A 27186-nucleotide genomic window follows, 5' to 3' on the forward strand; every position below is an offset into this window, starting at 1 on the left:
CTGGTGAATAGTTCGGGACATCACTATTAGTGAACTGAAACGTTGATCCACCTAGGCTGATGCCTGAATAAAGATACGTTTTTTCACCAAATTTCTGAAGTCCTTGGAGTGCTATCTTTACACTACTTATTTTATATTTATTGCTGACCAGCACCAGGCCGATTATCTTTTAACAGGAGTGCAAGCATTGGATTTTATATATATATATATATATATATATATATACACACACACACACACACAAAAGGCCTATTTCTCTCAAATATTGTTCACAAATCTGTCTAAATCTGTGTTAGTGAGCACTTCTCCTTTGGTCAGGTCAGGGGGTAAGGGGGTCCAAAACCAGTCACTATCTAGTGTGACCACTATTTGCTTCATGCATTGCAACACATCTCCTTCATATAGAGTTGATCAAGTTGTTGATTGTGGCCTGTGGAATTTTGGTCCACTCCTCTTCAATAGCCGTGCGAAGCTGCTGGATATTGGCAGGACCTGGAACACGCTGTCGTATACGCCGATCCAGAGCATCCCAAACATGCTCAATGGGTGACATGTCTGGTGAGTATGCTGGCCATGCAAGAACTGGGATGTTTTCAGCTTCCAGGAATTGTGTACAGATCCTTGCAACATGTGGCCATGCATTATCATGCTGGTGATGGTCATGGATGAATGGCACAACAATGAGCCTCAGGATCTCATCACGGTATCTCTGTGTATTAAAAAAGCCATCAATAAAACATACGTCCATAACATACTCCTGCCCATACCATAACCCAAACGCCACCATGGATATCTCTGTCCACAACGTTGACATCACCAGACCGCTCAACCACACAACACTATGTTGTCTGCCATCTGTTTAATCAGCATCTTGATATGCGACACTTGTGAGGTGGATGGATTATCTCGGCAAAGGAGAAGTGCTCACTGAAACAGATTTAGAAAGATTTGTGGACAATATTTGAGAGAAATAGGCCTTTTGTGTACATAGAAAAAGTTTTAGCTCTTAGAGTTCAGCTCATGAAAAATGGGGGCAAAAACAAAAGTGTTGCATTTATATCTTTGTATATTGTTGAATGTGTGTTTAACTTCTAGTTATTTTTCAGACACTAGGGGAACTGCCTGAACACTCAGGCAGGCCCCCTGCAGGCAGTCTCATAGATTTGCAATGTCCGTCGCAATCATATAGTCCTGGAGGGTCCGGAATGGATCGCCGCCCCAGGTAAGTAAATTGCGGCTGGGGAGCGCAAGATCATTAGGATGTACTATGCTGCCCTAACAGCGTTTAAGTTCACTAAATGCATTAAGGGGTTCATTTAGAATTTTTTACCTCCTGCTCTGTTGATAGCCTACTGTCAGGATCTTACCTGATGTGGAGTCCAGTATGCAGAGATATATGCTCACTCTTGCAAATAAACACAGGCCAAGGTGGTCAGGTAAGAATTCACCTGGCCTGTGAGTCTGTGCACGGGGGCTTTGCAGTTTATTGCTCCAAGTCACAGTACAGACAAGGACACAAGCAGGAGAATTGTCGAGGGTAAGCCAAAAGTCAGAGGGTGCCAGAAGTCAGGATAAACAAGGGTAAGCCAAAGTCAGAGAATGCCAGAGGTCAGGACACACGATAAGAAAAAGCCAAGGTCAGAATCCAACTGGAGAACACTGGATCACAAACACGAACTCAGGAACCAGAATCAATGAACTGACACTGCCCTCAGAGAGAGGCAGTGTTTTATACCAGGCTGATTAAGCATCTGCTTCAGGTGGGCTGAGAGACTGGAGCAGCCAAAGGAAAAGTCCAACCTCCTAGTGCTGGAGACAAGGCAAGATCGGACTTCAGGCTGATACATGAGCTGAATAATGGCTCAGATCAGCTCAGCATATCAGCAGATCAGATCAGCAGGCCCAGGACGCAAAGTACCCAGGTTAAAATCCCCTGTTGGGCACTTTTGTGGCGACTGCGTCTGGATGTCATGGTGAGAACCGTGACACCTACAAGAGCCTGCAACAGCCTTCTGTGTGTGATTAAAGTTCAATGATCAGAAACCAGAGATCTTGAGAACTTCTAAAGTAAACACACTGTGCAGTAAGATCTGATCAAAAATGAATTTTTGTTTTCGTGAGTCACAGCCAGGGAAGATGTGGCTATGGCTGCATAAACAAAAACAAAACTGATTTAACTCCAAAATGGCAGAGAATTGATCGGTGAGACAGTTGGGACATGATCTATACACCAAACTGCTTCCCTGTGTAAAAGATTTATGGGTGCCTATGAATTTTTGACTCAGGTATAATGATGCCTCACCTCTTTTAGACTGTCACTTCTTCACCTGTCTCAATTGTAAAAGCCATTGTTAACCACTTGTATAGGGTGAGGTTCTTCAGCTCTTCATTATCTGCTACTCTGTTAGTATTATTGGTATTATTATATATAGTTACACCAAATTGTTCAAGTTACTGTTGATATCACTATCTGGTTATAACAGATTCAGAGGCTGAATTCCTTTTAATGTCATATAGTTATTCACGAAACCTGGCATTGACACGGGAACAGATACAATTGAACTAGATAAAGAGGAAAGATCAGATCAGAAAATGTACTGCAGCTTATCAATAACCAACCATTTTCCTTTTAGTGAATAGCCTTGATACCATCCTGAAAGCATCCTGTTTAGTTTTCATTTTAGTTTCGTTTTTTTTTTTTTTTTTTTTTATGAATTCTTTTTTTCTTTTCGTTTTTTATAAGATTTTTTGTTTTTTTTCGTGCCCGTTTTATTTTTACTCTGTTATTTGCAGACATGCTTTTAGGGGATTCCAGCCACGGATTATATAACAGTTTATTTATGGGAAGAGTCGATTTGTTTGGATGCAGTTGGCGAAGGTGCTGCTTCTAACTGAGAATAATCATTTGCAGTATGTTTTCTATAAAACGTCTAGACATGATTATCAAATTCTTTGCAAGTGCGCCGCCCACAGAAACCTATCGCTTACAGTACATGACCCAGTTCTCGGATATTGTTTAAAGCAAACGATTATTTGGAAATATCAGCAGATAGTTTAAATGACTTTGCTGGCAAAACACAAGAACTGTCCTGTGTGCTAAGTTTGCAAAAAATAAGGTTGTCTCTGTCCTTTCATAAGAAGCTCACTGTTCGCCTCTGCTGAAGGGGGGAGGAATTTCGCCAGCAGTTTGTTGAAACTGTTTCATGCCATTAGGTGTATTGTAAACTATCCTGGGCTAAATTCTTTGCTTGACAATGACTCTCTGAATTTGAGATGCTTTTTTACTTTTATAGAGGGAAAAAGGGACAGGAGCATAGTACAGAGAGCGTATCGTGGTAGAATCAAAACGGGCTTTAATGCTCTCCTTGGGACAAGGCTTGAGACAGTCTTCTTGAAGGCTATCAGCATTGAAGAGGTAAGTGAATACTACCAGAAGGAATAAAACCAAAATTAGGAGACACGACGATTGTATGACCTAAAATTAAATGGTTCAGCACCCAAACCTTATTTTAGTGACCAGCATTGTTTTATTGCGTGGCTGTGCGTCTGTGTGTGTCTGTCTGTAGTGGTGTGTCTGTGTGTTTTCAGGGATTATTCCCTTCAATTGGAAATGCAGATGTAAGATTAGTGAATTGCAAATGTTAGTTCAAAATAACTGAGCTATACAAATTGCTGCTTTGGGAGATTTTCCCAAATCAGCAGTTTTATCCAGTGTTTTGCAATATCCTTGTCATCTATACACAATTGCTAGTTTAGCGATTAAACCCTGTGTTTTATTGTGTCTAAACTGGGTGCTGACTGTAACTGACCTACACTCATACTGCATCTCCTTGTATGTATGTAAATGTGTTTCTGTGTAACTGATTTCTGACTCTTTCTGAGTATTTTTCTTCAAACCTGTACATCTGTTCTGTATATACTCATTGATCTGTTTACTAGTAAGTATGTTCGTGTCTATGTACCTGTAAGTCTGTAGATGTGCGCTTGTTTATTTGACTAAGTACTTGTGAGTCTGTGTGTGAGTGATTGTGTGACAGCATATATGCCTGTGTGTCTCTACATGTGTGATTGAGTGTTTGTGTATGTACTTTTATACCTCTGTAAGTGTGATTGTTTGTTTGTCAATACCTATGTGTCTGTATATGAGTGTATGCCTGCATATGTGTGACTAAGACTATTTGTGTATTTTTCCAGCACTTTTGGACTGTTTCTCAGTATATGCGTAACTATAGTTGTGTGTCTCCAAGTCCGTATGTCTATTATGCCTGTGTTTTATTAATTATGTCTGTGAGTTTGTATGTGAGTGTGTACATATTTTTTTATTTACTTACGTAATGTTAGAATGATCAATTTGCTATTCAACTGTGAAAACAGAGTGTACACATGTAATAAAATGTTCATTTAAACACATAAATGTGAGAGTCATTGAAAATGTAAAAGGTCCTTGCTTACTTGGCAGTGGGAACAAAATATAGTTTGAATAACTAATTTTTCTTTAACAATGTCTTTGTTATATAAATCAAAGAATGCATTGCTTCACATTTCTCAGTACATCAAAGACCTTTTGTCAATTAGCTTTCTGCCAATTTAAGGGTCTCTTAAATCCTCCATGATCTCTCTATCTTTTCTACTGCCACTCCATCCTGGTGCCCCCAGTCCCATTGCTCTACTCCCCTGGCATTCGTCTATTTGATTTCCCACTGGCCTTTCTTCCTCCATTGTTCTCTCTCCTATATCACTGTTTACTCCTCTTTTCCCATTGCTTTGCTCCCTTTTATCTCACTGAGGGCTCCTAGTTGATGACAATCAGCCAGTTTCCGCGCTAAAGGGAATTTCTCCAGGTACAGGGAGTGCCTTCTGGATCCCACGATTTTACAGACCCTTATATAGCTTTCATATAGCTTTCACTGGAGGACCAGCCCTTTTGGTTTAAACCTTCTATTTCATGAGACCATCTCTCATTGACTTGGACTGCCCACTTCTTGTACTCGAAAAAGACGATTGGGGAAACTTACAGAGGTTCATAGTCGATGTTAATGGCGCAAAGAGGACCACCTCCTTCCTCTTCTTCACCTTCTGCTAGAGGAGGGTGTATAAGAAGAATCCCATAATCCTTGTTGGAATGAATGTGATTCTATGAAGTGTATTATCCCGAGTGGATAGGGTGAAGGTTACTGAGCACATTATTTGCAATGAAACATGCCCAGACTGAGTACTTGGCGCCAATTAAGGGAAATAGTAAACCATACTTTTCCAAGTCGGCCCTATGATTGCTACTGATCATAAACATGTTCATGATACTCCCAGTTCTAGAGTAACTAGAATGGTGCAATTATGATTATTTACATATTATGAATGTAAAACAAATCACAATCCCCTAGCTCAGGGGTAGGCAACCTACGGCACTAGTGCCATGCACGGCACTCGAGGTGTCTTTGCACGGCACTCAAGGCTGCTAGAGTCAAACAGGCTCTGGCCTATCAGGAGTCCCAGTAAAACTTCAGATATCTGCTAATCCGAAAAGGTGGTGAAGGACAATCCTCAATTTATGCATTGCAGCACGTAGAGGTAGTGATCTCAGATCACTTCCTCCCAGCACTTGTCAATAGGAAGCCACACTGCAGTAGAGCAGCTCGCAGTTGCTGTTGCAGCTCCTGTCCTTGACATGTACCTGGCCGGACTAGTCCCTACTGGAACCCAGGGAAGCCACCCACACTGCTAGATATACACAGAAATGCAGAATAATCCTCCCCTCATACAAATAATACGGACAGCCCACACACAAACATACACACAATCCGCACAAACGAAACACCACTAACAATCCACATACATGCACACAACCCCACATGCAATACCCCAAACAGCCCCCACACACTACCAAACGCACACTTTCACATATCCATCCACACACACACAATACCACAAGCAGCACCCATACACAGCTTACATTCATATGTATCATACACAATACCATAAACTACTCATGAACATAAACAATATAATAGCTCATATACGCAGGGCCTTCTTTAACGCGGGGCAAACTGGGCAGCTGCACCGTGAGCCCTGCTGGCCTCAACTATTTCTAACCCTCTGGCTGGTAATCTGCACACTAAGGAGGCCCACCGGGTGGCCCATGCACAAAGGTCAGCAGGGACGCGGCACACGCTGAGGTGCTTTAACAGCGCGAGCGGGCCCCTTGCTTTTCGGCAGCAGGCTGGGAGTAAGTGACGGCCACGCATCACTTCCTCCCACAAAGAGAGGAGCGCGCAGGAAAGAAGAGTGGGGGCTGGCCAAGAGCTCTAGACCCCAACTCCCAACGCCTTCAGCCACCAACAGGAAAGGTAGGAAACTGGAGGGTGAGTTTTAAAGTGTATGTCTGTGTCAGTATGTCTGTCAGTGTGTGTGTGTGTCATATCTGTGTGTGTCAGTATGTTTGTGTGTCAGCATGTGTATGTGTCAGTATGTCTGTGTGTGTGTCAGTATGTCTGTGTGTGTGTCAGTATATCTGTGTGTGTGTCAATATGTTTGTATGTCAGCATGTCTATTTATGTGTCAGTATATCTGTGTCAGTATATCTGTGTGTGTGTGTCAGTATGTTTGTATGACAGCATGTCTGTGTGTATGTCAGTATGTCTCTGTGTGTGTGTGTGCTTGCAATCATGCCAACACCACATACAAACATATTCCACAAAAACTGCTTAGTGCTAAATACAGACCTGCAAACATGAGTAAATGGTAGAGCCCCAGCTGTCAATGCATTTCTGGAGTTGCACGACAGATGGGGATCTACCTTTTAATCACCCGTGCAACAGGGAGACCGCCAAGAATTCTTGCACCTCTCTACTTTAGGTCCACCACTGTGTTGAGGTGTAGGACGTGATTGCATGCCTGGGAAGGGGGGGACAAGGTCCAGGGGGCCCTAAGCAAATGCTTTGCCCAGGGTCCAGTCATTATTAACCCCTTAAGGACTGGACTTTTTTTGCGATGTTGTACATTTGCGACCAGGCATCTTTTTGACACTTTTGTGGTGTTTGTGTTTAGCTGTAATTTTCCGCTCTCTCATTTACTGTTCCCATACAAATTATATATTGTTTTTTTCAGGACAAAAGGGGCTTTCTTTACATACCATTATTTATATAATCTCATCTAATTTAATTTAAAAAAAATGAAAAAATATGATGAAAAATTGAAAAAAATACACGTTTTTTGAATTTTATGTGAAAAATCTTTTACTCATCTACAAAAGCGAATGAAAAAAACTGCTAAATAGATTCAAAATGTTGTCCTGAGTTCAAAAATACCCAGTGTTTACATGCTTTTTGCTTTTTTTTTGCATGTTATAGGGCTATAAGTACAAGTAGGATATTGCGGTTTCAAAACATACATTTTTAAAATGTATCAATAGTGACATTGTAACACTGTTATCTGTCATAAATTGCTAAATAACACCCCACATGTACATATTTTTTTAAAAGTAGCCACTTAGTCGCAAACACTGGCCAAAGTTAGCGTTCATATTTGTTTGTGTGTGAAAAAAGTAAAAAACTAAATTGAACGCTAATTTTGGCCAGTGTTTGTGACTAAGTGGTTACTAAAAACGGCTGGACTTACCCCATTTGCAATACCTTGGGTTGTCTTCTTTTGCAAATGGTATGCCATCATGGGGTAATTCTCATTCCTGGGCTACCATATGCTCTCAAAGGCAACGTAACCAACCTGGCCATTTTCAATGTAAAAATATTTGACCTATATATTTGACCCTGTAACTTTCAAAAACGCTATAAAACCTGTACATGGGGGGTCCTGTTCTACTCAGGAGACTTTGCTAAACACAAATATTAGTGTTTCAAAACTGGAAAATGTATCACAACAATTATATCATCAGTAAAAGTGCTGTTTGTGTGTGAAAAATGCAAAAAAAGTCACTTTCACTGACAATATCATCGCTGTGATATGTTTTACTGTTTTGAATCACTAATATTTGTGTTCAGCGAAGTCTCCCGAGTAAAACAGTACCCCCCATGTACATGTTTTAGGGTGTCGTAGAACGTTACAGGGTAAAATACAGTGATAGCAAATTAAATTCTCTGGTCTTTTGGCCTGGGTTGGCAGGCAGGTCCCTTAAATTGCAATCAATAAAATAACTTAATTATGTCAAAATATTACCTAAATACGCACGTAGAATTTAAATATATATGCATATTTATATATTTGAAGTCTACGTGTATATTTATATAATTATTTATGTAATTTTGTATATCGACATATGAATAGTTCGCATTCTTTTTATTTATTTAAATATACATAGATATATATACAATTTCATTCTAAGTGTATTTTGATATAAATATATATATATAAATATCAAAATACAGTTAGAATAAAATTTCGTATAGATATATAATTTTTTTTCAATTTTTTATTATTATTTTTAATTTTTTTAATTTAATTTAAATTATTTATTATTCGTATTTTATAATAATATATATATACAATTTATATAGTTATTATATATATTATATATATACGTGTGCAAATTAATTATAAGTGTATTTTTATATTAATATATGTACATATTAATATAAAAATACACTTAGCATGACATTATATATATGATATATAGACATATATTATATAGGTATAATATATGTCTATATATCATATATATACACATATATAATAATATATTTTTTTTTATTAACTATAACTTTAAATTTTTTTATGATTTTACAGCAGCAGGGAGACTGCCTGTCAGCACAGACAGTCCCCCTGCAGGCAGAGTCTAGGACACCTATTGTGACCATGTGGTCGCCCTGTTGGGCGATCACATGGCCCCAGGGGTCCTAAACCGCCATGGGGAGACTGTCTGGGCTGCAGGCAGTCTCCCCACACCGGGAGCACCGCCGATCGCCGCCGGGGGAACGACGGCGATCGGGTAAGTACATTTTAAATTTAGGACGGTTCAGGACCGTCGTCGGTCGGCAACGCAAAAATGCCGATGACGGTCCTGAACCGTCCTGCGTCCTCAAGGGGTTAAAGACAGCCCTGCATATATACGCACAAATACAACGATACAAAGCAATTACAGTACAAACACAAGCAGAATACGGCAGCACACCCACCTCGATTTATAAAAAAAATAGGACCGGCACGCTACAGGACATCACAATCCTATATCGGCACAGTGCTGCTAAAAGGTTGCCTACCCCTGCCCTAGCTCAAGTTTATATCATTCACATGTAACATTGTCCTTATTGTGTGGACACAATTATTAAAGGGACACTATAGTCACCAGAACGACTACAGCTTATTGAATTTGTTCTGGTGGGTAAAATCATTACATTTAGACCTTATTGCCGTAAACACTGTCTTTTCAGAGAAAATGCAGTGTTTACATTACAGCCTAGTGATAACTTCCCTGGCCACTGCTCAGATAGCTGTTAGAGATCCTTCCTGGGTCATGGCTGCCTAAAATGCATCCAAACATTCAGTGTCTCCACCCTCTGCATGCAGAGACTGAACGTTCTTCAGAGATTCATTGATTCAATTTATCTCTATGAAGAGATGCTGATTGGCCAGGACTGTGTTTGCATCATGCTGGCTCTGCCGCTGATCTGCCTCCTTGTCAGTTTCAGTATTGTGATTGGATCAGGCTACCACTTGTGATGATGTCAGCAGACTGCTTGTTTTTCTGAGACAAACAGCATGCAGATCTACAGCTTCAGGCTTGAATTCAGTAATATTTTGCTATATTTATGGACGCATGAGGGGCCCAGGGGGGGTAGATGGTGGTCTTAACCCTATAGGGACAGGAATACATGTTTGTGTTCCTGACCTATAGTGATCCTTTAATGCAAACTACCAATAAATAAGCCAACATAGTGTGATTAATTAAAGCATGAGTTTTACAAACAAGTATAACCACTGATGAGGTCAATATATGGGAAAATAAATCAGAGCCTAATCCAGCCAGTTGTCAGATGAAGGAAAATACCCAGCCGAGAAACCGTCAGCAGCAGACCTGTTCTGTCCCATGCCACCCATTAAACACCCATTCAGTATAAAGAATGTGTGAAAGAATCAAAATTATATTAAATGTCTGGAGCTAAGCAAAGTGCCCAGTGACTAAATAATGGCATAACATATAAACATCAACGTTAATGAAGAAAACTCTCTTCGGGACACTCCAGACCCCTAAAGCACTTCAGCTAGATGACTAGGTGTCCTCTTATTTAACTTTACAAAAATTGTTAATTTTAATAGAAATTTAGAAAATATACTTTTCTAAATTAACCTTATTACACACCGATTGGCTGTCAATCAGACAATAGGTCCTGTTACATCCTGGTTTGTTTAGCTCAATGAAGCTAAACTCAAGAGGCAGGAAATTACCCAGAGTACCTGCCTTGCGAAGACTTCTCTTTGAGATAGATTGGGAAGTCTGTGATTGGAGAGCCACAGAAAGTCTGGGCGGGGTTAAAAGGGGAGGGCTTGCAAAGGCTGCAGACAAGAGAGCTGTTTTTAGATATACTATCAATGAAAACATGCATAATAAATGCATGAATGTTTTTCTTGAGGGTATATCTACTCAATAATTATTTATTTTATTAAATGTATTTTATTTTTGTAGTGGATTGTCCATTTAATAGCTAAAAATGCCTAGCTGTTCACCCACTGGGAGATATTACTGTTGGTGCTATTACAGATGCCACTGAGCAATCCTTACAGGAAGGAAGCTTGACCATTGATACACTGTAATGTGATGGCTTTCAAAGGCTCTATTGCCATAAACTGTAAAACATCTAAGGTTGGATTATGGCCACAAATTAAAGAGCGGGTCAAATATCAGTGTAAAATGGAACGCGAAATTGCCTCTAATTTTTGTGCCAATCAAGGAAAATGTTGCATATGGGATAATTGGATGAAGGTCTTAGATGCGAAGTCATAAATGGGGAGTTGAGACCCAGAGCAGAATTGAGTTAAATTTATAAAGGTCCTCTCCCCCCATCTTTACACGGCCCGGCCTATTTATATTGCCCTACGGTAATTTAGGTACTGTAACTATCTTCACATTGTATGTATATATGTATGTCTAAAATATGCATGTAAGTTAAATATCTCTTATCAAGATAATGAACTATGTATTTCTATATACCTTGAAAATTAATACAATTTATTTAAAAAAAAAAAAAACTATAAACAATGCTGGCAAGGTCCATTCAGAACCATATCAGGAATATAAATGCTCTGTCATACAAGAGGCTCATTACTTTATGATTCTCCTTCTACTGGACTCAACAGTTTAGTTTTGTTTTGTTTTTCACAATATATGTATTTATTTTATTGTGTTGCGGTCTTTAGGGATTTTTATTTCAATGGGCAGAACATTTGCATTTCAATGGTTCTCATTACAACATTGACTATAATAAATCTTTTATTATTTGTATATTTGTAAAGGTGATTGGATTGTTCTATGAGTTAATGTGAGTGTGGGAAGGGATATTTTTAATTTTGAGGTTTAAAGGTTTCATAATTGATTTGCTGATGGGAAATTGTGGACTCCTGGCCACACAGACAGATTTTGGACATTCCCTTGTCGTGTCTTAGGTATCGGGGGGGCTTGTGGGAACCCAAGATCATCATACAAACCAAACGAGTGGCTTCTTCTCATTGCAGTGTAGGAGGTAAAATAAAACCAGCAGGTGTGCACAGGTCTCTCAAAAAGATTCATGTCACGCATGCTAGGACCATCTCCATCTCATTTGGAATAGTTTCTGATGCAGCACACTATAAAGGCAGGAACATTTATAGCTGTTCAGTGTTAAGTCATACCTTCTGCCTAGGGAGTTGGGTCATTTATGACACAAATGAACATATCCATAATGAGTTGCACCGTTTTTTGCATCAATTTTGATGTGGCTTACCCCAAAAGTTAGTCACGCTTTTTTGGCATCATTGGTGACACGAAACTAGCATCCATCCATGTAACTTCTGGCACATGGGAACGATGGGGACCAATGATGTTAAGCTTTAAGCTATTTAAACCCCTTCTGCCAATGCCTAGGTGCCCTCTTGAAGCTCTTGCTGACCTAATAGTGCGTTTCCGTGCTATTGTGATTATTTGGTTATGACCTTTGCTTGTTAACTGATTATCTCTGTGCTCCTAACCTTTTGGCTTGTCTTGCTGTTTATCCTGTTTACTGCTGGCCTTGACCTTGTTCTGTGACTATTCTCTCAGTTATGTCTGGCCTTTCTAAGGAAATGTAATACCGGATGTCCTTGCTGTCTGGATCTATTACTTTGTGGCTTGAGTGTTAAAGTCCTTAGCTACCATCACCATTCCACTTGAAAATAAACCCAATCATTCACAAAGAAAGGAGAAAAGCCATAGAGTCATGTATAGCCTCATTTTTAATGCTACATCAGGTATATTCATTTTAATTATATTTTTTGGTTTATATGCATTTCATTATCCTGCACAGTCCATACATCCCACAAAGTCACATATTTCCCTCAGGATTGCAGTTGCCCAATAATTCCTTAGTTACATTAATTTTCATCTAATTTTTTTAGGTATTTATTAATACGAGAAAATGATGTGTACAACAAGCCCAGTCGCCCGAGGACCTGGGCTCTCGGACATGCATCAATACAGTCAATGGTTGGCCATTAGACACGAGGCAGATTTGTTGCCCATGAAGGAGGACATTGCTCTTTGGTTAACCAATATCCTTGGTAAGTGAATCCTACTTTTCCATCCTCACAGTTCTCAAATCCATCCGATACTGATGAAGAAAATAAGAAAATTCTCAGAATGCAATGAAGTATGCTTTAAAGGACAAATGTCATCACATTTTTACTTGTCCTTTTCTAAAGTGTATTACATTTATTGTAATGTATGTTAAAGGAACACTATAGGTTTGAGAACACAAACATGTATTGCTGACCTTATAGTGTTAAAAACAAAATCAAGTCCCCCCTCCCTCCCCACTTGTACCCCTAAATATAGTATGTTAAAACTTTTATTCCAATCTGTTCCTGCTGGCTCTATCCCTGATCTGCCTGATTGACTGACATCATCAGAAGATTTGATCTCAGCCAATCACAATGCTTTTCTATAGGATTGGCTGAATCAATGCATCTTTATGAGGACAGTTCACTTCACCATGCAGAGGGTGGATACACTAAATATCAGCACTGCCCAAGCAAGCATCTCTAGTAGCTATATGAGGAGTGGCCAGTGGAGGTGTCCCTAAAATGTATTTTTTTTCCTTGAAAAAACAGTGTTTACTGCAAAAGGCTTGAAGGGAATGATTATACTCAACAGAACGAATACAATAAGCTGTGGTTGTCCTGGTGACTATAGTGTCCCTTTAATTTTTTTTTAGAAAATTTCATTTATTTATCTGTCTGAGCAGCCATGTTGATTCAGACTCTATTGTTATCTGACGAACTGCTGTTCAACCTAGCTTGCTATAAAAAAATAAATAAGTTGCATTAAATGTAATCACCTTTTAAACAAATAAGTAGTGAAAATTTGATGACATTTGTTTAAGCCTGACGAAGCTGTAGAATGTACAAGAATGGATCTGTGTTTCTCAGATTGCCCAGTAGGGGGCGGATGGAAGGAATCCAATGGAGTTGCGTTGCCTTAGCCCAAGTAAGGCAATAAAGGCAGATTTTGGTGATTCCAAAGGGTGGATTATTGGTGGAGATGGCATGTAGAGTGGGGGAGAATGTGTGGTGTGGTGCAGGCGAACTTACATGAGCATAGCATGGCTATAAATAGTAACTGATCTCTCTTTAAACCATTGCAGATTTCTAAGTCTCCAATGGATAAAGCGATGCATTATCTCGTCTCACTAACTGGAAAATTACATGTTGTAGAATGAGTTTATTGTTTCCTTGTTTTATTTTCAATCATGGGACTAATGCAGTAAATACTCTTCTGATGGTTAAACAGTATAAAGACAAATAGACTTTGCGTGCCATGATTAACGGATCAGAACCAATGCAGCCCACTGTAGTGGTTATGATGCCAGGAAGTCCCTGGCCCCATTATCCCATAATAGAGCAAATCGTATTGCAATAGTTTGCCACTTTAGCTGGTCCAGTCGTCCGGCTGGTCTCCTTTAAGGCTATTTAAGGTAAGTTTAAGGCACATTCATTGCCTGAGAGCGTCAACCGACTGCTCTCAGGTAATGATTGCAAGTTTGTGTTTAGGTATATGCACAGAATTGACATTAGCCTGTAATTGGTGTTCCGGGCTGGCTGATGGTATTCCAGTGATGCTACCAGAGGTGGAGTTCCACCTCCACTAGCACTAGAGGGGTCAATCTCCAAATGTGCAAGTGTATTTCTCAGTGAAATGCTGCATTTACAGACTCCAGGCACCATCACCACTTCAAACCACTGAAATGGTCATGGTGCTTGAAGTAACCCTTTAGTGTCATCCTTGAATGTTTAATTTGGCTCCCTATAGTGCATTTAGGGATACCCCAGTAAAATGTCAGCCCTAACCTGAGTTTTCGATATACATAGTCATACCACCTACATCTAGAAATAAAAGGACAACAGTCACTTCTCTGGAAGTTACACATTAAAAACTCACCTATAACGCATGCTAATCTTTTTTTCTATGTGATGCCTAGGTTTTTGATTCTTTTATTTGCATGAATGATTTAGCAATTGATTTCACGACCCAGTTCAGTCTTGGCACAGCCAAGGCACACAATGCATTGAAGGAGGAGAAACGGAAGCAGTGGGAGGGGGGAATTTAAAAAAGTCTCACTGAATAATGTGCACCTTTTTGGTATTTTTTTTTCCAATATTTATTTCGTGATTATTTATTATTTCCAACTATTCTGTGATTTTTTTGCTTTGCTTTTGTATAGAACATTCTATTTCTTAATACCTACACCATTCTTGCATCAGAAAATAATTATATATTGGCATTTTTTTATACCACTTTAATTTTGGTCTACATAGTGAAGCAGATTATTCACACTCTCAATTAATGCAACTTAATTATGAAGGTGTAAAAATCTGTCGGAATTTATAAAGTTAGATGGCACTTTTTAGACTACTTTTAGAACACTAGTAAATAGAAACAGACATAAAAAAAAATATGTTTTTCATAACACTTTGGTAAATCTTCCCCTTTTCATCTGCTTCTCCTCCCTCTATGCTAACTTACAGGAGCAACTAGTTCTATATGTTTAAAAAAAACTTCAATCACTTTCAGTTGTATCCAGCCACCAGTGAATTTACATTGTTTCAACCATGTGTGCTGGGGAGCTCCGGCAAATACTATGCACATCCTCCAATGGCGGCCGGTTAGGGCTACCAAGCAATTCAACTCATCAGATCTGATGATTGGAACTGCAGCTGGGGCTATTCTAGCCTATACATAATCAGGGAGATCCCCTCTGCTGCTTGCCTATGATGATCCAGGACCAGTAGCAGTAACACCAGAATCTTAAAGATATATTATGCATTTATTTATATATTTATTTATTTAATGCATATTTTTTTAGTAATCATTATAATCAGTATTATACAATAAAAAAAAAACCAAGGGGCACTTCCAGCAGGGACTATCTCTTTAAAAAAAAACAATTTACTTTTTGTTTAGATTTAAAACATACATATACATTACTTACTCCATAAAGTGGTCTCAAAACCATGTCTGTACTGAAGAGTTTGCAGAACTGTGTTGTTGTTGTTGTCGATAAAATGTGTTATGTGTGTTCTGGTTTTTCTAGGCGCTGGAAACATGCGCCTTGCTTTGTGCACAAGCGTACGCTTTTTTGTTCATCGTTACTAATCTTTAAGGTCCTTAATGCATTTTCCATTTAATTGAAAAAAAAGACTGTTTTTTTGTGCAGCCCTGAGCATTTGCTTCATTTGAATCAATATTACTGAACTGTAAAACATGTCAGGGGCTCTGTTTTAGCAAAGAAATACCACCTTTTGCAGCCATAAAATATGGCAAATTGAAAGCTGACACCTAATATATTTTTCATTGGATGCAGATGTGCACCGTACTACAGTCATTCATTCTCAAAGTGTTCTGGGTTGGGGGGTGCAGGGTACAGGGAGCAGAGTTAAACTGGCAGACAGTAAGAAAACTATATGTGTATATTTATAGAGAGAGAAACAGCGAGAGAGAGAGAGAGAAAGAGAGAGAGAGAGAGAGAGAGAGAGAGATGGATGTGTGCAGAGGAGAAATGATTCTGCTATTTATGATATAGAGAAGAAATTCTATGCATATAATAATATTGCAAGTATAACAGCAAATATTTCAAAGCAAACACACACACAGAAATCCAGTTTAAGTTTTTTATATTGTTGTTTAAATATTTAAGTGTTGTAGGTTGTTAGAGGAGTGCAGGTACGTAAGGGGTTAAGAGGTAGGAACGAAGTGCTAGAATAGAGTAGGAAGCTCAGTTTTCAGGGTATCGCTGTTACAATGCTCAGTTCAGGATATGATGGAAATATCTTTTATTTTTCTCCAGAGAGCAATATTACGAATTCACAATATATATGCATTTATCACATGTTCGGAGCCGGTCACCCGGCCCATTCAGTTGTGCACGGTTGAAAAGAAAATAGGCAGCTTAATGTACATTAGCTTATTGCACGGCGAGAAAACTCAGCTTGGCTGAACCATCTTCCCCAAAAATAGAAATAATTTCGGGACACAAATTTCATCTGAATGTAGCTGGGTATTAAATATTGACTGCACGAGTAACTGAGCTGTTACAAGGTTTGAAAGTGTCTTCCATAAACAATCTAGTAACAAAGGAAGTCATCTAGGAAGCCCCCTATTTCCATACTCCTGTGTGATCGGGTATGAGTTAATCCAGGAGATATATATCGATACCTACCTCCATAAACCATCTAGTAACAAAGGAAGTCACCTAGGAATCCCCTATTTCCATACTCCTGTGTGATTGGATATGAGTTGATCCAGGAGATATATATCGATACCTTCCTCTCTTGCATCCCTTGCACTAAAGGATGTGGGTATAATACATGTGGGAGCCACTGGACCCCCTATCAACCAGGTGGGACATGCTCTTTGGCATGGCTTAAAATTTCACGTCTTGCATTGCTATCCCGGCCTTAAAAGTGACTCCATATATTGTAAAAAATGCTAATTACTGATGATAGGGAAAATTATATGTGCCGTATTTAACTCACAAGTGCCTCTCAAGTGAAAGCCACATCAACTGCCATGCAGTGATTCAGTGAGCTATTGTTTTATCGGACTTTGACGTGGTCCAGCCTCTAGTTGAACCATAAGTCAGAAATAGATTTATTTATTTATTTATTTATTTTATTTATAAAATATTTTACCAGGAAAGATACATTGAGATTTCTCTCGTTTTCAAGTATGTCCTGGGTACACAAGTCATTGCGTTGTTACAGTTAGTGCACAATAAAATACAAAAACAATATTAATATACAATATATACAACATTATACAACAAAGAACAGGTAGGAAATATATAATCAACCATGACAGGTGCATTCTGTTTTGAGGTATGTAGAGAGGGATCTCTTAAAGGACTTTAGGCTTAGGGAAGATTTTAAATTGTGCGGGAGGTCGTTCCACAATTGCGGCGCTCTGTAGGAGAAGCAGGATCGAGCTGCTTTCTTTTTGTATTGGGGTAGACTAAGTAAAGTGTTGGTACTGGATCGGAGGTTATAGGAAGTGGGAACAGCCGGGGAAAGCATAGTGTTCAGGTAGGGTGGGAGTTTCCCAGAAAAGCTCTTAAACACAAGGCTGGAAAGATGAAGGGTGCGTCTGGATTCCAGAGACAGCCAGTTTAGTTGTTTTAGCATGTCACAATGGTGGGTCCTGTAATTACATTGTAGCACAAATCGGCAGAACGAGGTATACAATGTGTTGAGTTTATTAATGTGGGATTGTGGTGCAGATGCATATACTACATCCCCATAATCAATGATTGGCATCAGCATTTGCTGTACAATCTTTTCCTTTACTGTAGGGCTTAGGCAGGATTTGTTTCTGTACAGGGCACCTAGTTTTGGATAAAGTTTAGATGCAAGGTTTTCTATGTGCAGGCCAAAAGATAGATTGGGGTCTAACATCAATACAGATACAATGTTCCTTGATCAAAAATGTATTCTGTTCCAAATCTTTAAAAACATTCTTCTTTTATTTCGCTTAATTAAAAAAATTAAATGTTCACACAATGAAAACAGTATAACGGTTTAAAGCTGTATTACCACCACCAAAATTCACAAAAACCTCCAACAGTGACATCAACCGCTGGTGGTCCAGTGGCCATGGGGCAGGTAAAGGTGAGATTTATTTACCTGAACCTGTACCTTACGGTGCGGCCATCTTCCTCCAGCTGGTCCTCTAGAGCTCCTGGCACTGAGCTGACGTCAATGCTGTAGATTCTCACACATGCGCTAGAGTACAACATTGAGGACTATGGACCTCATAGACGGCGGGATACTCCATAGACAGAACCAATTCCCTGCAGCCATCATTGATGATGGCTGTCGAGATTGACTTTGTAGCTCCAACCAATGAAAGTCAGACAAAGGATATGCATAGAGACAAAATACACCCTACTTTATCTCTGTATATCTCTTGACTGGGTTTAAATTTCAGTAGATAATTGATGAGGGAAAAAAGATGATTGATGGCTAGGGGACAGTCACTAAATGCTGATCTTATTACACATCAAGTGAGAAGTGAGCAATGGAGGGGGGAAAAATGAGGAGCAGTAAAACAATCTACATTTCTATATTATATGTTTAATAAATATATATAGATTTACTATTCTTACTGCTCGTTCGGTTTTTCATTCTATTGGTTACTTTTGACCAAATGGCAGTAACATGCCCCTATCAGTGCAAAATACATAATATTATATAATCCATATGCAGGTATATTGCAGCACACTGATTGGCCAATTGATTGGTTCTCGGTTTCGAAATTCTGCTGAGCCGAATTGACATATGGCTGAAATTCCATTTTTATGATGATAGTTCAGCCGAGACAAATTTTCTCCCCACCCACAAGGCTTATGTTTACTTTTCCCCTACATTTTAAAAACATATTTGTGAGGTGTGTAAAAAAATAAATTAAATGCAGAAATCCCGTTATTCGTCAAAGGGGTACCTCTATCTTAGCTACACGTCAATCACTGTTATTCGGCCTGTGCTTTGCTCCTGCTAGCCATTCAACATAGAGAGAGTAGGAGAAATGAAACAATGTTTCTATTTTCACCTGCTCATTTGCAAGTTATGCCATGACTTTGCCTGGATTGAACTAGATTGTGATGTCATTTTCTAAATCTTAATATAATAATTATGAGATAATATAAAATGAAAAGCACATGAAGAATCACATGGAAAATGATTAACACAAGTTATAGATGATTGTGAATATTTGATTCAATGGGGTAATTTGCAGAGAAATGTCAGATGTCCTTTAAAGCTCATTCAAACTCCATTGAAATGTACTTATCACTGTCACTAAGCTAATTTTTACATCAATAGAAATTTAAAAAAAACAATTGTTTTTTGGTTTTTTTTTTGTTTACAAATAAATATTTGATAATATAAAGAGCTTGGTATTCTCGTGTAATTGAAATATCTCTAAAAGGATTATGGTAAACTGCGAAAGTATCAATATCTCACAACTTAGCATGTGACAGAATCCAGATATTATCAGTATCGATCGGAACCGTCTGTACAAAATGTCATCAACAGCTTCCAGTGATTTGTAACATTGAAAAGAAGAGTGACAATCAACAGAACCGAGCTCTATTAGATCTTTTACCCAGTCAGACACAGTCAGGAAACATGAAAATAGCAGGTTCTAGGCTTCTCCATGGTATTATGTAATAGACGACACTATTAATGATGTTTATTTACTAAATACTAAATTTTCGTGGACTGAAAAACTAATTGCAAAATAAAGGCAAAAATGTATTCTAAAAGCTATATTTATAGCTGTGTTGGAGTATTTTTCCAAATCAGTACTTTTTGCCTAAATTTTACAATTCGGTTTTCATTTAACTATTCTCTAATTATTAGCAAAACTCATTTCCTGATGGTAAATTTTAAAGGAACACCTATATCATTAGGCATACAAACCTGTGTTCCTAAAGCTCTAATGTCCCTATTAAAATATAGGTTTCCCCTCCCGTTTGTGATCAAAATAAACATAATATTTGATTTATTTACCTATTTACCTTTTTCCAGTTCTTGCTTTTCCACATCCTGTGACATCATGGACGAGGCAGGCTCTCCACCAGCGTTATCCAATATCGAGCACTGTGCACACATTTAAACTCCCCCAGGAAAGTATCGAATCAATGCATTAACAAGGGAGTTTCTGCATCACATGATTGAGTTTTACTGTCAGACACTAGAGGAGGATTTATTTAACCCTGCACTGTAAAGAGTTTCTAAAAAACTGCAAGGTTAAAACAAAAAGACCACTGCACCTAGACCACGTCATTGAGATGAATTGGCATGGGTGACTTTAGTGGTTGTTGAAGGTTCTTAGAATATCCTGTACTAAAAGTAAATGGACAATCTACATTAAATTATAGAGTCCAAATAATCACAAAGTAAATGCTGATTATTCCAAGTAATTCAATCTCTAAAACGGTAAGCACTATAGAATGACATATAATACAGTTCTGTACAGAGTGCTTATCCACTCACAGTTACAGTATCTATACCAAGACGCAGTCACTCATTTCATTAAACACTCTAAGCTTCCAATACAACTGCTCAGCATACCAAATTACTGGAAGATAATGGGAGTAATCAAAATGCTGGATCTTTAAAATAGCACGTACGATGATATAAATGAATTAGAAATGTATAGAATTGACATTAGGGTTGTCATTACACCACTCGGTGATGTTGATACATCCTTACTGGCTCAAATTACATAATGTAGTTTAGAATATGATGTGAGTTGGTGTCTACAAACGAGGTTTAGAATATGATGAGAGTTTGTGTCTACAAATGGGGTTTAGAATATGATGTGAGTTGGTGTCTACGGATGGTGTTTAGAATATGCTGGGAGTTTGGTGTCTACAGATGGGGTTTAGAATATGATGTGAGTTGGTGTCTACGGATGGGGTTTAGAATATGATGTGAGTTGGTGTCTACGGATGGTGTTTAGAATATGCTGGGAGTTTGGTGTCTACAGATGGGGTTTAGAATATGATGTGAGTTGGTGTCTACAGATGGGGTTTAGAATATGATGTGAGTTGGTGTCTACGCATGGTGTTTAGAATATGATCTGAGCTGGTGTCTATGGATGGGGTTTAGAATATGATGTGGGTTGGTGTCTACGAATGAGGCTTAGAATATGATGTGAGTTGGTGTCTACGAATGACGTTTAGAATATGATGTGAGTTGGTGTCTACAAATGAGGTTTAGAATATGATGTGAGTTGGTGTCTACGAATGAGGGTTAGAATATGATGTGAGTTGGTGTCTACAAATGAGGTTTAGAATATGATGTGAGTTGGTGTCTATGAATGAGGTTTAGAATATGATATGAGTTGGTGTCTACGAATAAGGTTTAGAATATGATGTGAGTTGGTGTCTACGAATGAGGGTTAGAATATGATGTGAGTTGGTGTCTACAAATGAGGTTTAGAATATGATGTGAGTTGGTGTCTATGAATGAGGTTTAGAATATGATATGAGTTGGTGTCTACGAATGACGTTTAGAATATGATGTGAGTTGGTGTCTACGAATGGTGTTTAGAATATGATGTGAGTTGGTGTCTACAAATGAGGTTTAGAATATGATGTGAGTTGGTGTCTACAAATGAGGTTTAGAATATGATGTGAGTTGGTGTCTATGAATGGTGTTTAGAATATGATGTGATTTGGTGTCTACAAATGAGGTTTAGAATATGATGTGAGTTGGTGTCTACAAATGGGGTTTAGAATATGATGTGAGTTGGTGTCTATGGATGGTGTTTAGAATATGATGTTAGTTGGTGTCTATGGAGGGGGTTTAGAATATGTTGGGAGTTTGGTGTCTACGAATAGGGTTTAGAATATGATGGGAGTTTGTGTCTACAAATGGGGTTTAGAATATGATGTGAGTTGGTGTCTACGGATGGTGTTTAGAATATGATGTGAGTTGGTGTCTATGGAGGGGGTTTAGAATATGATGTGAGTTGGTGTCTACGGATGGTGTTTAGAATATGATGTGAGTTGGTGTCTATGGAGGGGGTTTAGAATATGTTGGGAGTTTGGTGTCTACGAATAGGGTTTAGAATATGTTGGGAGTTTGGTGTCTACAGATGGGGTTTAGAATATGATGTGAGTTGGTGTCTACGGATGGGGTTTAGAATATGACGTGAGTTGGTGTCTATGGATAGGGTTTAGAATATGATGTGAGTTGGTGTCTACGGATGGTGTTTAGAATAGGAAGTGAGTTGATGTCTACGGATGGGGTTTAGAATTTGATGTGAGTTGGTGTCTACAAATGAGGTTTAGAATATGATGTGAGTTGGTGTCTACAAATGAGGTTTAGAATATGATGTGAGTTGGTGTCTATGAATGGTGTTTAGAATATGATGTGAGTTGGTGTCTACAAATGAGGTTTAGAATATAATGTGAGTTGGTGTCTACAAATGGGGTTTAGAATATGATGTGAGTTGGTGTCTATGGATCGTGTTTAGAATATGATGTGGGTTGGTGTCTACGGATGGGGTTTAGAATATGATGTGAGTTATACAGGCCAGGAAAGACTGGGAAACATATATCGGGAGGGGGGAGGGGGAGGAGGGGGAGGAATCCTGAGGAAAGAGGGAAAGGAGGAATTTCCACAAAAAAAAAATAAAAGTTGGGAGAGGGAAAGATAGAGCTTAACGAAAAGATCAGTAGAAGGACCGGAGACGCAGGGGCAGGCGTTTCTAACACGGAGACAGGGATGAGGTTAAAGAGGACAATCCAACCTTTAAACAGGCCCCAGGGAACGGCGGAAAGAGAACCCACAATGTAAATAGTTCTAGAGAGTAAGGTACCATGTTCCTATACCCCCGCCCCTACCCTAAGCCACCACCGCCTCCTTCCCCTCTATTTCCCCCCCTACCCCCCCAAGGCAACTCAACAACAGGGAGAAACAATAGCCAAGATAAGCGCCACATAAGAGCACAATAAAATTCACTGGGAACACGCAAATGCTTAGTCCAACTGTGAATGAGGGAAATGTCTTACTGGAATGCTATTGATGTAATATGAATGTCTACCCTCCCCCCCCCCACCCTTTTTTTCTTTCTGTAACCCCAGTTTTATTATCAGAAAAATAACAATAAAAATTGTCAAATTGAAAAAGAATATGATGTGAGTTGGTATCTATGGAGGGGTTTGCTGTGATAGGTATGTTTTCATTTACATTACTTCCCAGAGGTGCTGCTCTTCCCTTCTTTGGCTGCTAGAATACAGCCCTGTACACAATAAGCCCTATGGTTCCTGTACAATAAGAGAAGGGGAAAGGGTCGGCTTTTACAGTCCTTGTGTCTGGTGCACAGGAACTCAATAGAGTTCTGTTGGAAAAATTAACTTCTCTGCCAACTGAACATCAGCACTGGAGTAAGGGTTTATTGCCTAGATTCCTCTTTGCAAAATGTAATTTTTCTTGTGAATACACAGGGTCATAAAATAAATAAGGCAGGATTAAGAAGGGATAAAGCATGTATCTACATATTTCAGTTGCAGATATTGTTGGTATGTTTGAATTAACGCTTGGATGTTATGAAAAAGATGCATATCTTCTATTAGTGATCTTTCTGCATCTTTTCTGTACTCCTGCACAGTATGGATTGGAGTGATTTATCCGATTAGCAATACATGACCGATTCAGTTGCTGGTTATTGGGTGGATTTTGATTAATCTACTTCCTATTTGTATGCATTATATTTTATTCTATCTGTGTATTTATTTATATATGTGCAGGCAGAGTTATGATTTCACGCTATCTATAGCAAGAGGTTTATTTATTTTTATTGTTGTTATTATTATTTAAGGTTTCGTCACTAAATAGTGAATTGTAGCAAAATACAGGCTAAAACATTTAACCCCTTAAGGACCAAGCTTCTGGAATAAAAGAGAATCATGACATGTCACACATGTCATGTGTCCTTAAGGGGTTAAAGGGAATCTTTAGTGCCAAGAAAACGTTGTTTTGCTGGCACTACAGCTCCCTATAGAGCCCTCCACAGTTGCGGCCACCCCACCCCTGTGGTGCAGAAGGGTTTAAAAACACCTTCTGTCACTTACCTGATGTCAGTCCTTTGATGCTGGTTCATGCTCCGCCTCCACTTCTCCCCCTCCACCTAGAAGTCCCTCTAGTGGCTGTCTGGTAGACATCCGCTAGAGATGGAGTAAACCTGCAGGGTAATTATTGCCGTTTATCAAAAACTACAATAATTACAATTGCAAGGTTAAGGGGCCTGGAACACTGCACCCAGACCACTTTCATGAGCTGAAGTGGTCTGGGTGCCTATAGTGTCCCTTTAAGCAGTAACTGAGAATTTTTTCAGCTCAGCTATTTTGGCCTGAAGTTCGCAATTATATTTTCAATTTGAACCAATTCACAGTTTAATGAACAAACAGTAGGTCCATGAAGCCCTGTAACATGGGTTAATTAATGGAAAATATAATTTAACTCTATAGTAAAAAAAAAGGAAAAGCCACACACACAAACTCTAGTCTAATACTGCGAGTATTAAGTGTAATCATTTATTGAATGAATACGTTTCAAGTGAGGGAAAATGGTATTTGATCCCCTGCTGATTTTGAACGTGTGCCCACTGACAAAGAAATGATCAGTCTATAATTTTAATGGTATGTGTATTTTAACAGTGAGGGACAGAATAACAAAACAAAAAAATCCATAAAAACCCATGTCAAAAAGTTATAAATCAGCAAGATTTCTGTCTCACATGTGTCTTTTATACAGGTAACGAGCTGAGCTTAGAAGCCCTCTCTTAAAGGGAGTGCTCCTAATCTCAGCTTGTTATCTGTATAAAAGACACCTGTCCACAGAAGCAATCAATCAGATTCCAAACTCTCCACCATGGCCAAGACCGAAGAGCTGTCCAAGGATGTCAGGGACAAGATTGTAGACCTACACAAGGCTGGAATGGGCTACAAAACCATCGTTAAGCAGCTTGGTGAGAAGGTGACAACAATTGGTGTGATTATTCGCAAATGGAAAAAACACAAAATAACTGTAAGTCTCCCTCCGTCTGCTGCTCCATGCAAGATCTCACTTTGTGGAGTTTCAATGATCATGAGAACGGTGAGGAATCAGCCCAGAACTACACAGAAGGATCTTGTTAATGGCCTCAAGTCACCAAGAAAACAATTGGTAACACACTACGCTGTGAAGAACTGAAATCCTGCAGCGCCCGCAAGGTCCCTCTGCTCAAAAAAGCACATGTACAGGCCCATCTGAAGTTTGCCAATGAACATCTGAATGATTCAGAGGAGAACTGGGTGAAAGTGTTGAGGTCAGATGAGACCAAAATCAAGCTCTTTGGCATCAACTCAACTCGCCGTGTTTGGAGGAGGAGGAATGCTGTCTATGACACCAAGAACACCATCCCCACCATCAAACATGGAGGTGGAAACATTATGCTTTGGGGTTATTTTTCTACTAAGTGGACAGGACAACTGCACTGCATCAAAAGGACAATGGACGGGGCCATGTACCGTCAAATCTTGGGTGAGAACCTCATTCCCTCAGCAAGGGCATTGAAAATGAGTCATGGATGGGTATTCCAGCATGACAATGACCCAAAATACACAGCCAAGGCAACAAAGCAGTGGCTCAAGAAGAAGCACATTAAGGTCCTGGAGTGGCCTAGATTGTCTCCAGACCTTAATCCCATAGAAAATCTGTGGAGGGAGCTGAAGGTTGCCAAATGTCAGCCTCAAAACCTTAATGACTTGGAGAGGATCTGCAAAGAGGACAAAATCCTTTCTGTGATGTGTGCAAACCTGGTGGACAATTACAAGAAACGTCTGACCTCTGTGATTGCCAACAAGGGTTTTGCCACCAAGTACTAAGTCGAAGGGGTCAAATACTTATTTCACTCATTGACATGCAAATCAATTTATACATTTTTTTGCATGCGTTTTGCTGGATTTTTTTTTGTTTTTCTGTCTCTCACTGTTAAAATACACCAATAAAATTATAGACGGATAATTTCTTTGTTCAAAATCAGCAAGGTATCAAATATTTTTTCCCCTCGCTGTATATCTTATGTTGAAGAAGCTATTCACTGCATTGCCCTGTACAAATCTTTTTTTATTTCTCGGCAGGAAAGGAGATCACTGCAGAGACATTCATGGAGAAGCTGGATAATGGAGCACTGCTTTGCCAACTAGCAGAATCTCTGCAGGATAAATTTAGGGAAAAAAACTCTGATATTAGGAATCCAGACAAGGTGAGCTGGGGCACTGTCTGCCAAGAGACTTCCTTCCAGTAATTACATACTGCTGAACTGAAGACGAAACACACTGAGCGATTGCACTATCCAAATAACTTCAGCTATAAAGAGATATATATACAAAGGGGCTTATTCAATAAACTAGGTCTGGGGGTGGACATGGTAACTGCAAATTATTAGCCAAAATCGACAAGTTGGGAAATGGATGAGTTGGGAGAATTTGAGCTATTTTGGCTAAACTATTGCAATCCACTTGATTATATTCCCCAGGTTATGGTATATTTTGGGCCAAATTTAGGATTGCTATACCTACCTTGTCCTGGATACAAATCAAATGAAGTTGTTATGGTGCAAGGAGGTCCTTCGACATGAATTTACCTTAAGGCTTTAAACCGTTAACAAATGTTTTAAACTCAAAGTGGTGAATCTGGTGCATAATCGCGCCGCCCAGCAACAAATGTATTCTACAGACAGCAAAATAGCCCTTTTTACGCTCTGTCCACTAATGTAATTTGATGATAGTTCAAATTGCAGCAAATTAAAATATAAATGGCAAAACATGGGCAAAAATAGCTGGTGTGGACAAAATTACCAACAACCTGGCCATATGAGCCGGAATTTTGCCGTTAGGAATTCAATTTGCTGCAATTCAGTATTTAGTAAATAGCCCTCTCCAAAAGGAGTTGCAAGGAAAC

The 27186-nt window shown here is 39.0% G+C and overlaps 1 protein-coding gene across 3 annotated transcripts in view; it reads left to right on the plus strand.

The window, feature by feature from the left end:
- The window catches only part of GAS2 (growth arrest specific 2), a 94051-nt gene that overhangs the window by 39374 nt on the left and 27491 nt on the right, over positions 1 to 27186 (plus strand). The window contains exons 3-5 of one of the 3 annotated variants that reach the window (XM_063437929.1): positions 3294 to 3415; positions 12577 to 12738; positions 26364 to 26488. In XM_063437929.1, the coding sequence (XP_063293999.1) occupies positions 12597 to 12738; positions 26364 to 26488 (267 nt within the window). In that variant the 5' untranslated portion in view covers positions 3294 to 3415; positions 12577 to 12596. Of the gene's footprint in view, positions 1 to 3083; positions 3416 to 12576; positions 12739 to 26363; positions 26489 to 27186 lie in introns of those variants that run through there. The other 2 variants (XM_063437930.1, XM_063437931.1) reach the window with 2 other exon arrangements.

Source organism: Pelobates fuscus, chromosome 12, assembly GCF_036172605.1.
Source record: "Pelobates fuscus isolate aPelFus1 chromosome 12, aPelFus1.pri, whole genome shotgun sequence".
Classification (NCBI taxonomy): domain Eukaryota; kingdom Metazoa; phylum Chordata; class Amphibia; order Anura; family Pelobatidae; genus Pelobates; species Pelobates fuscus.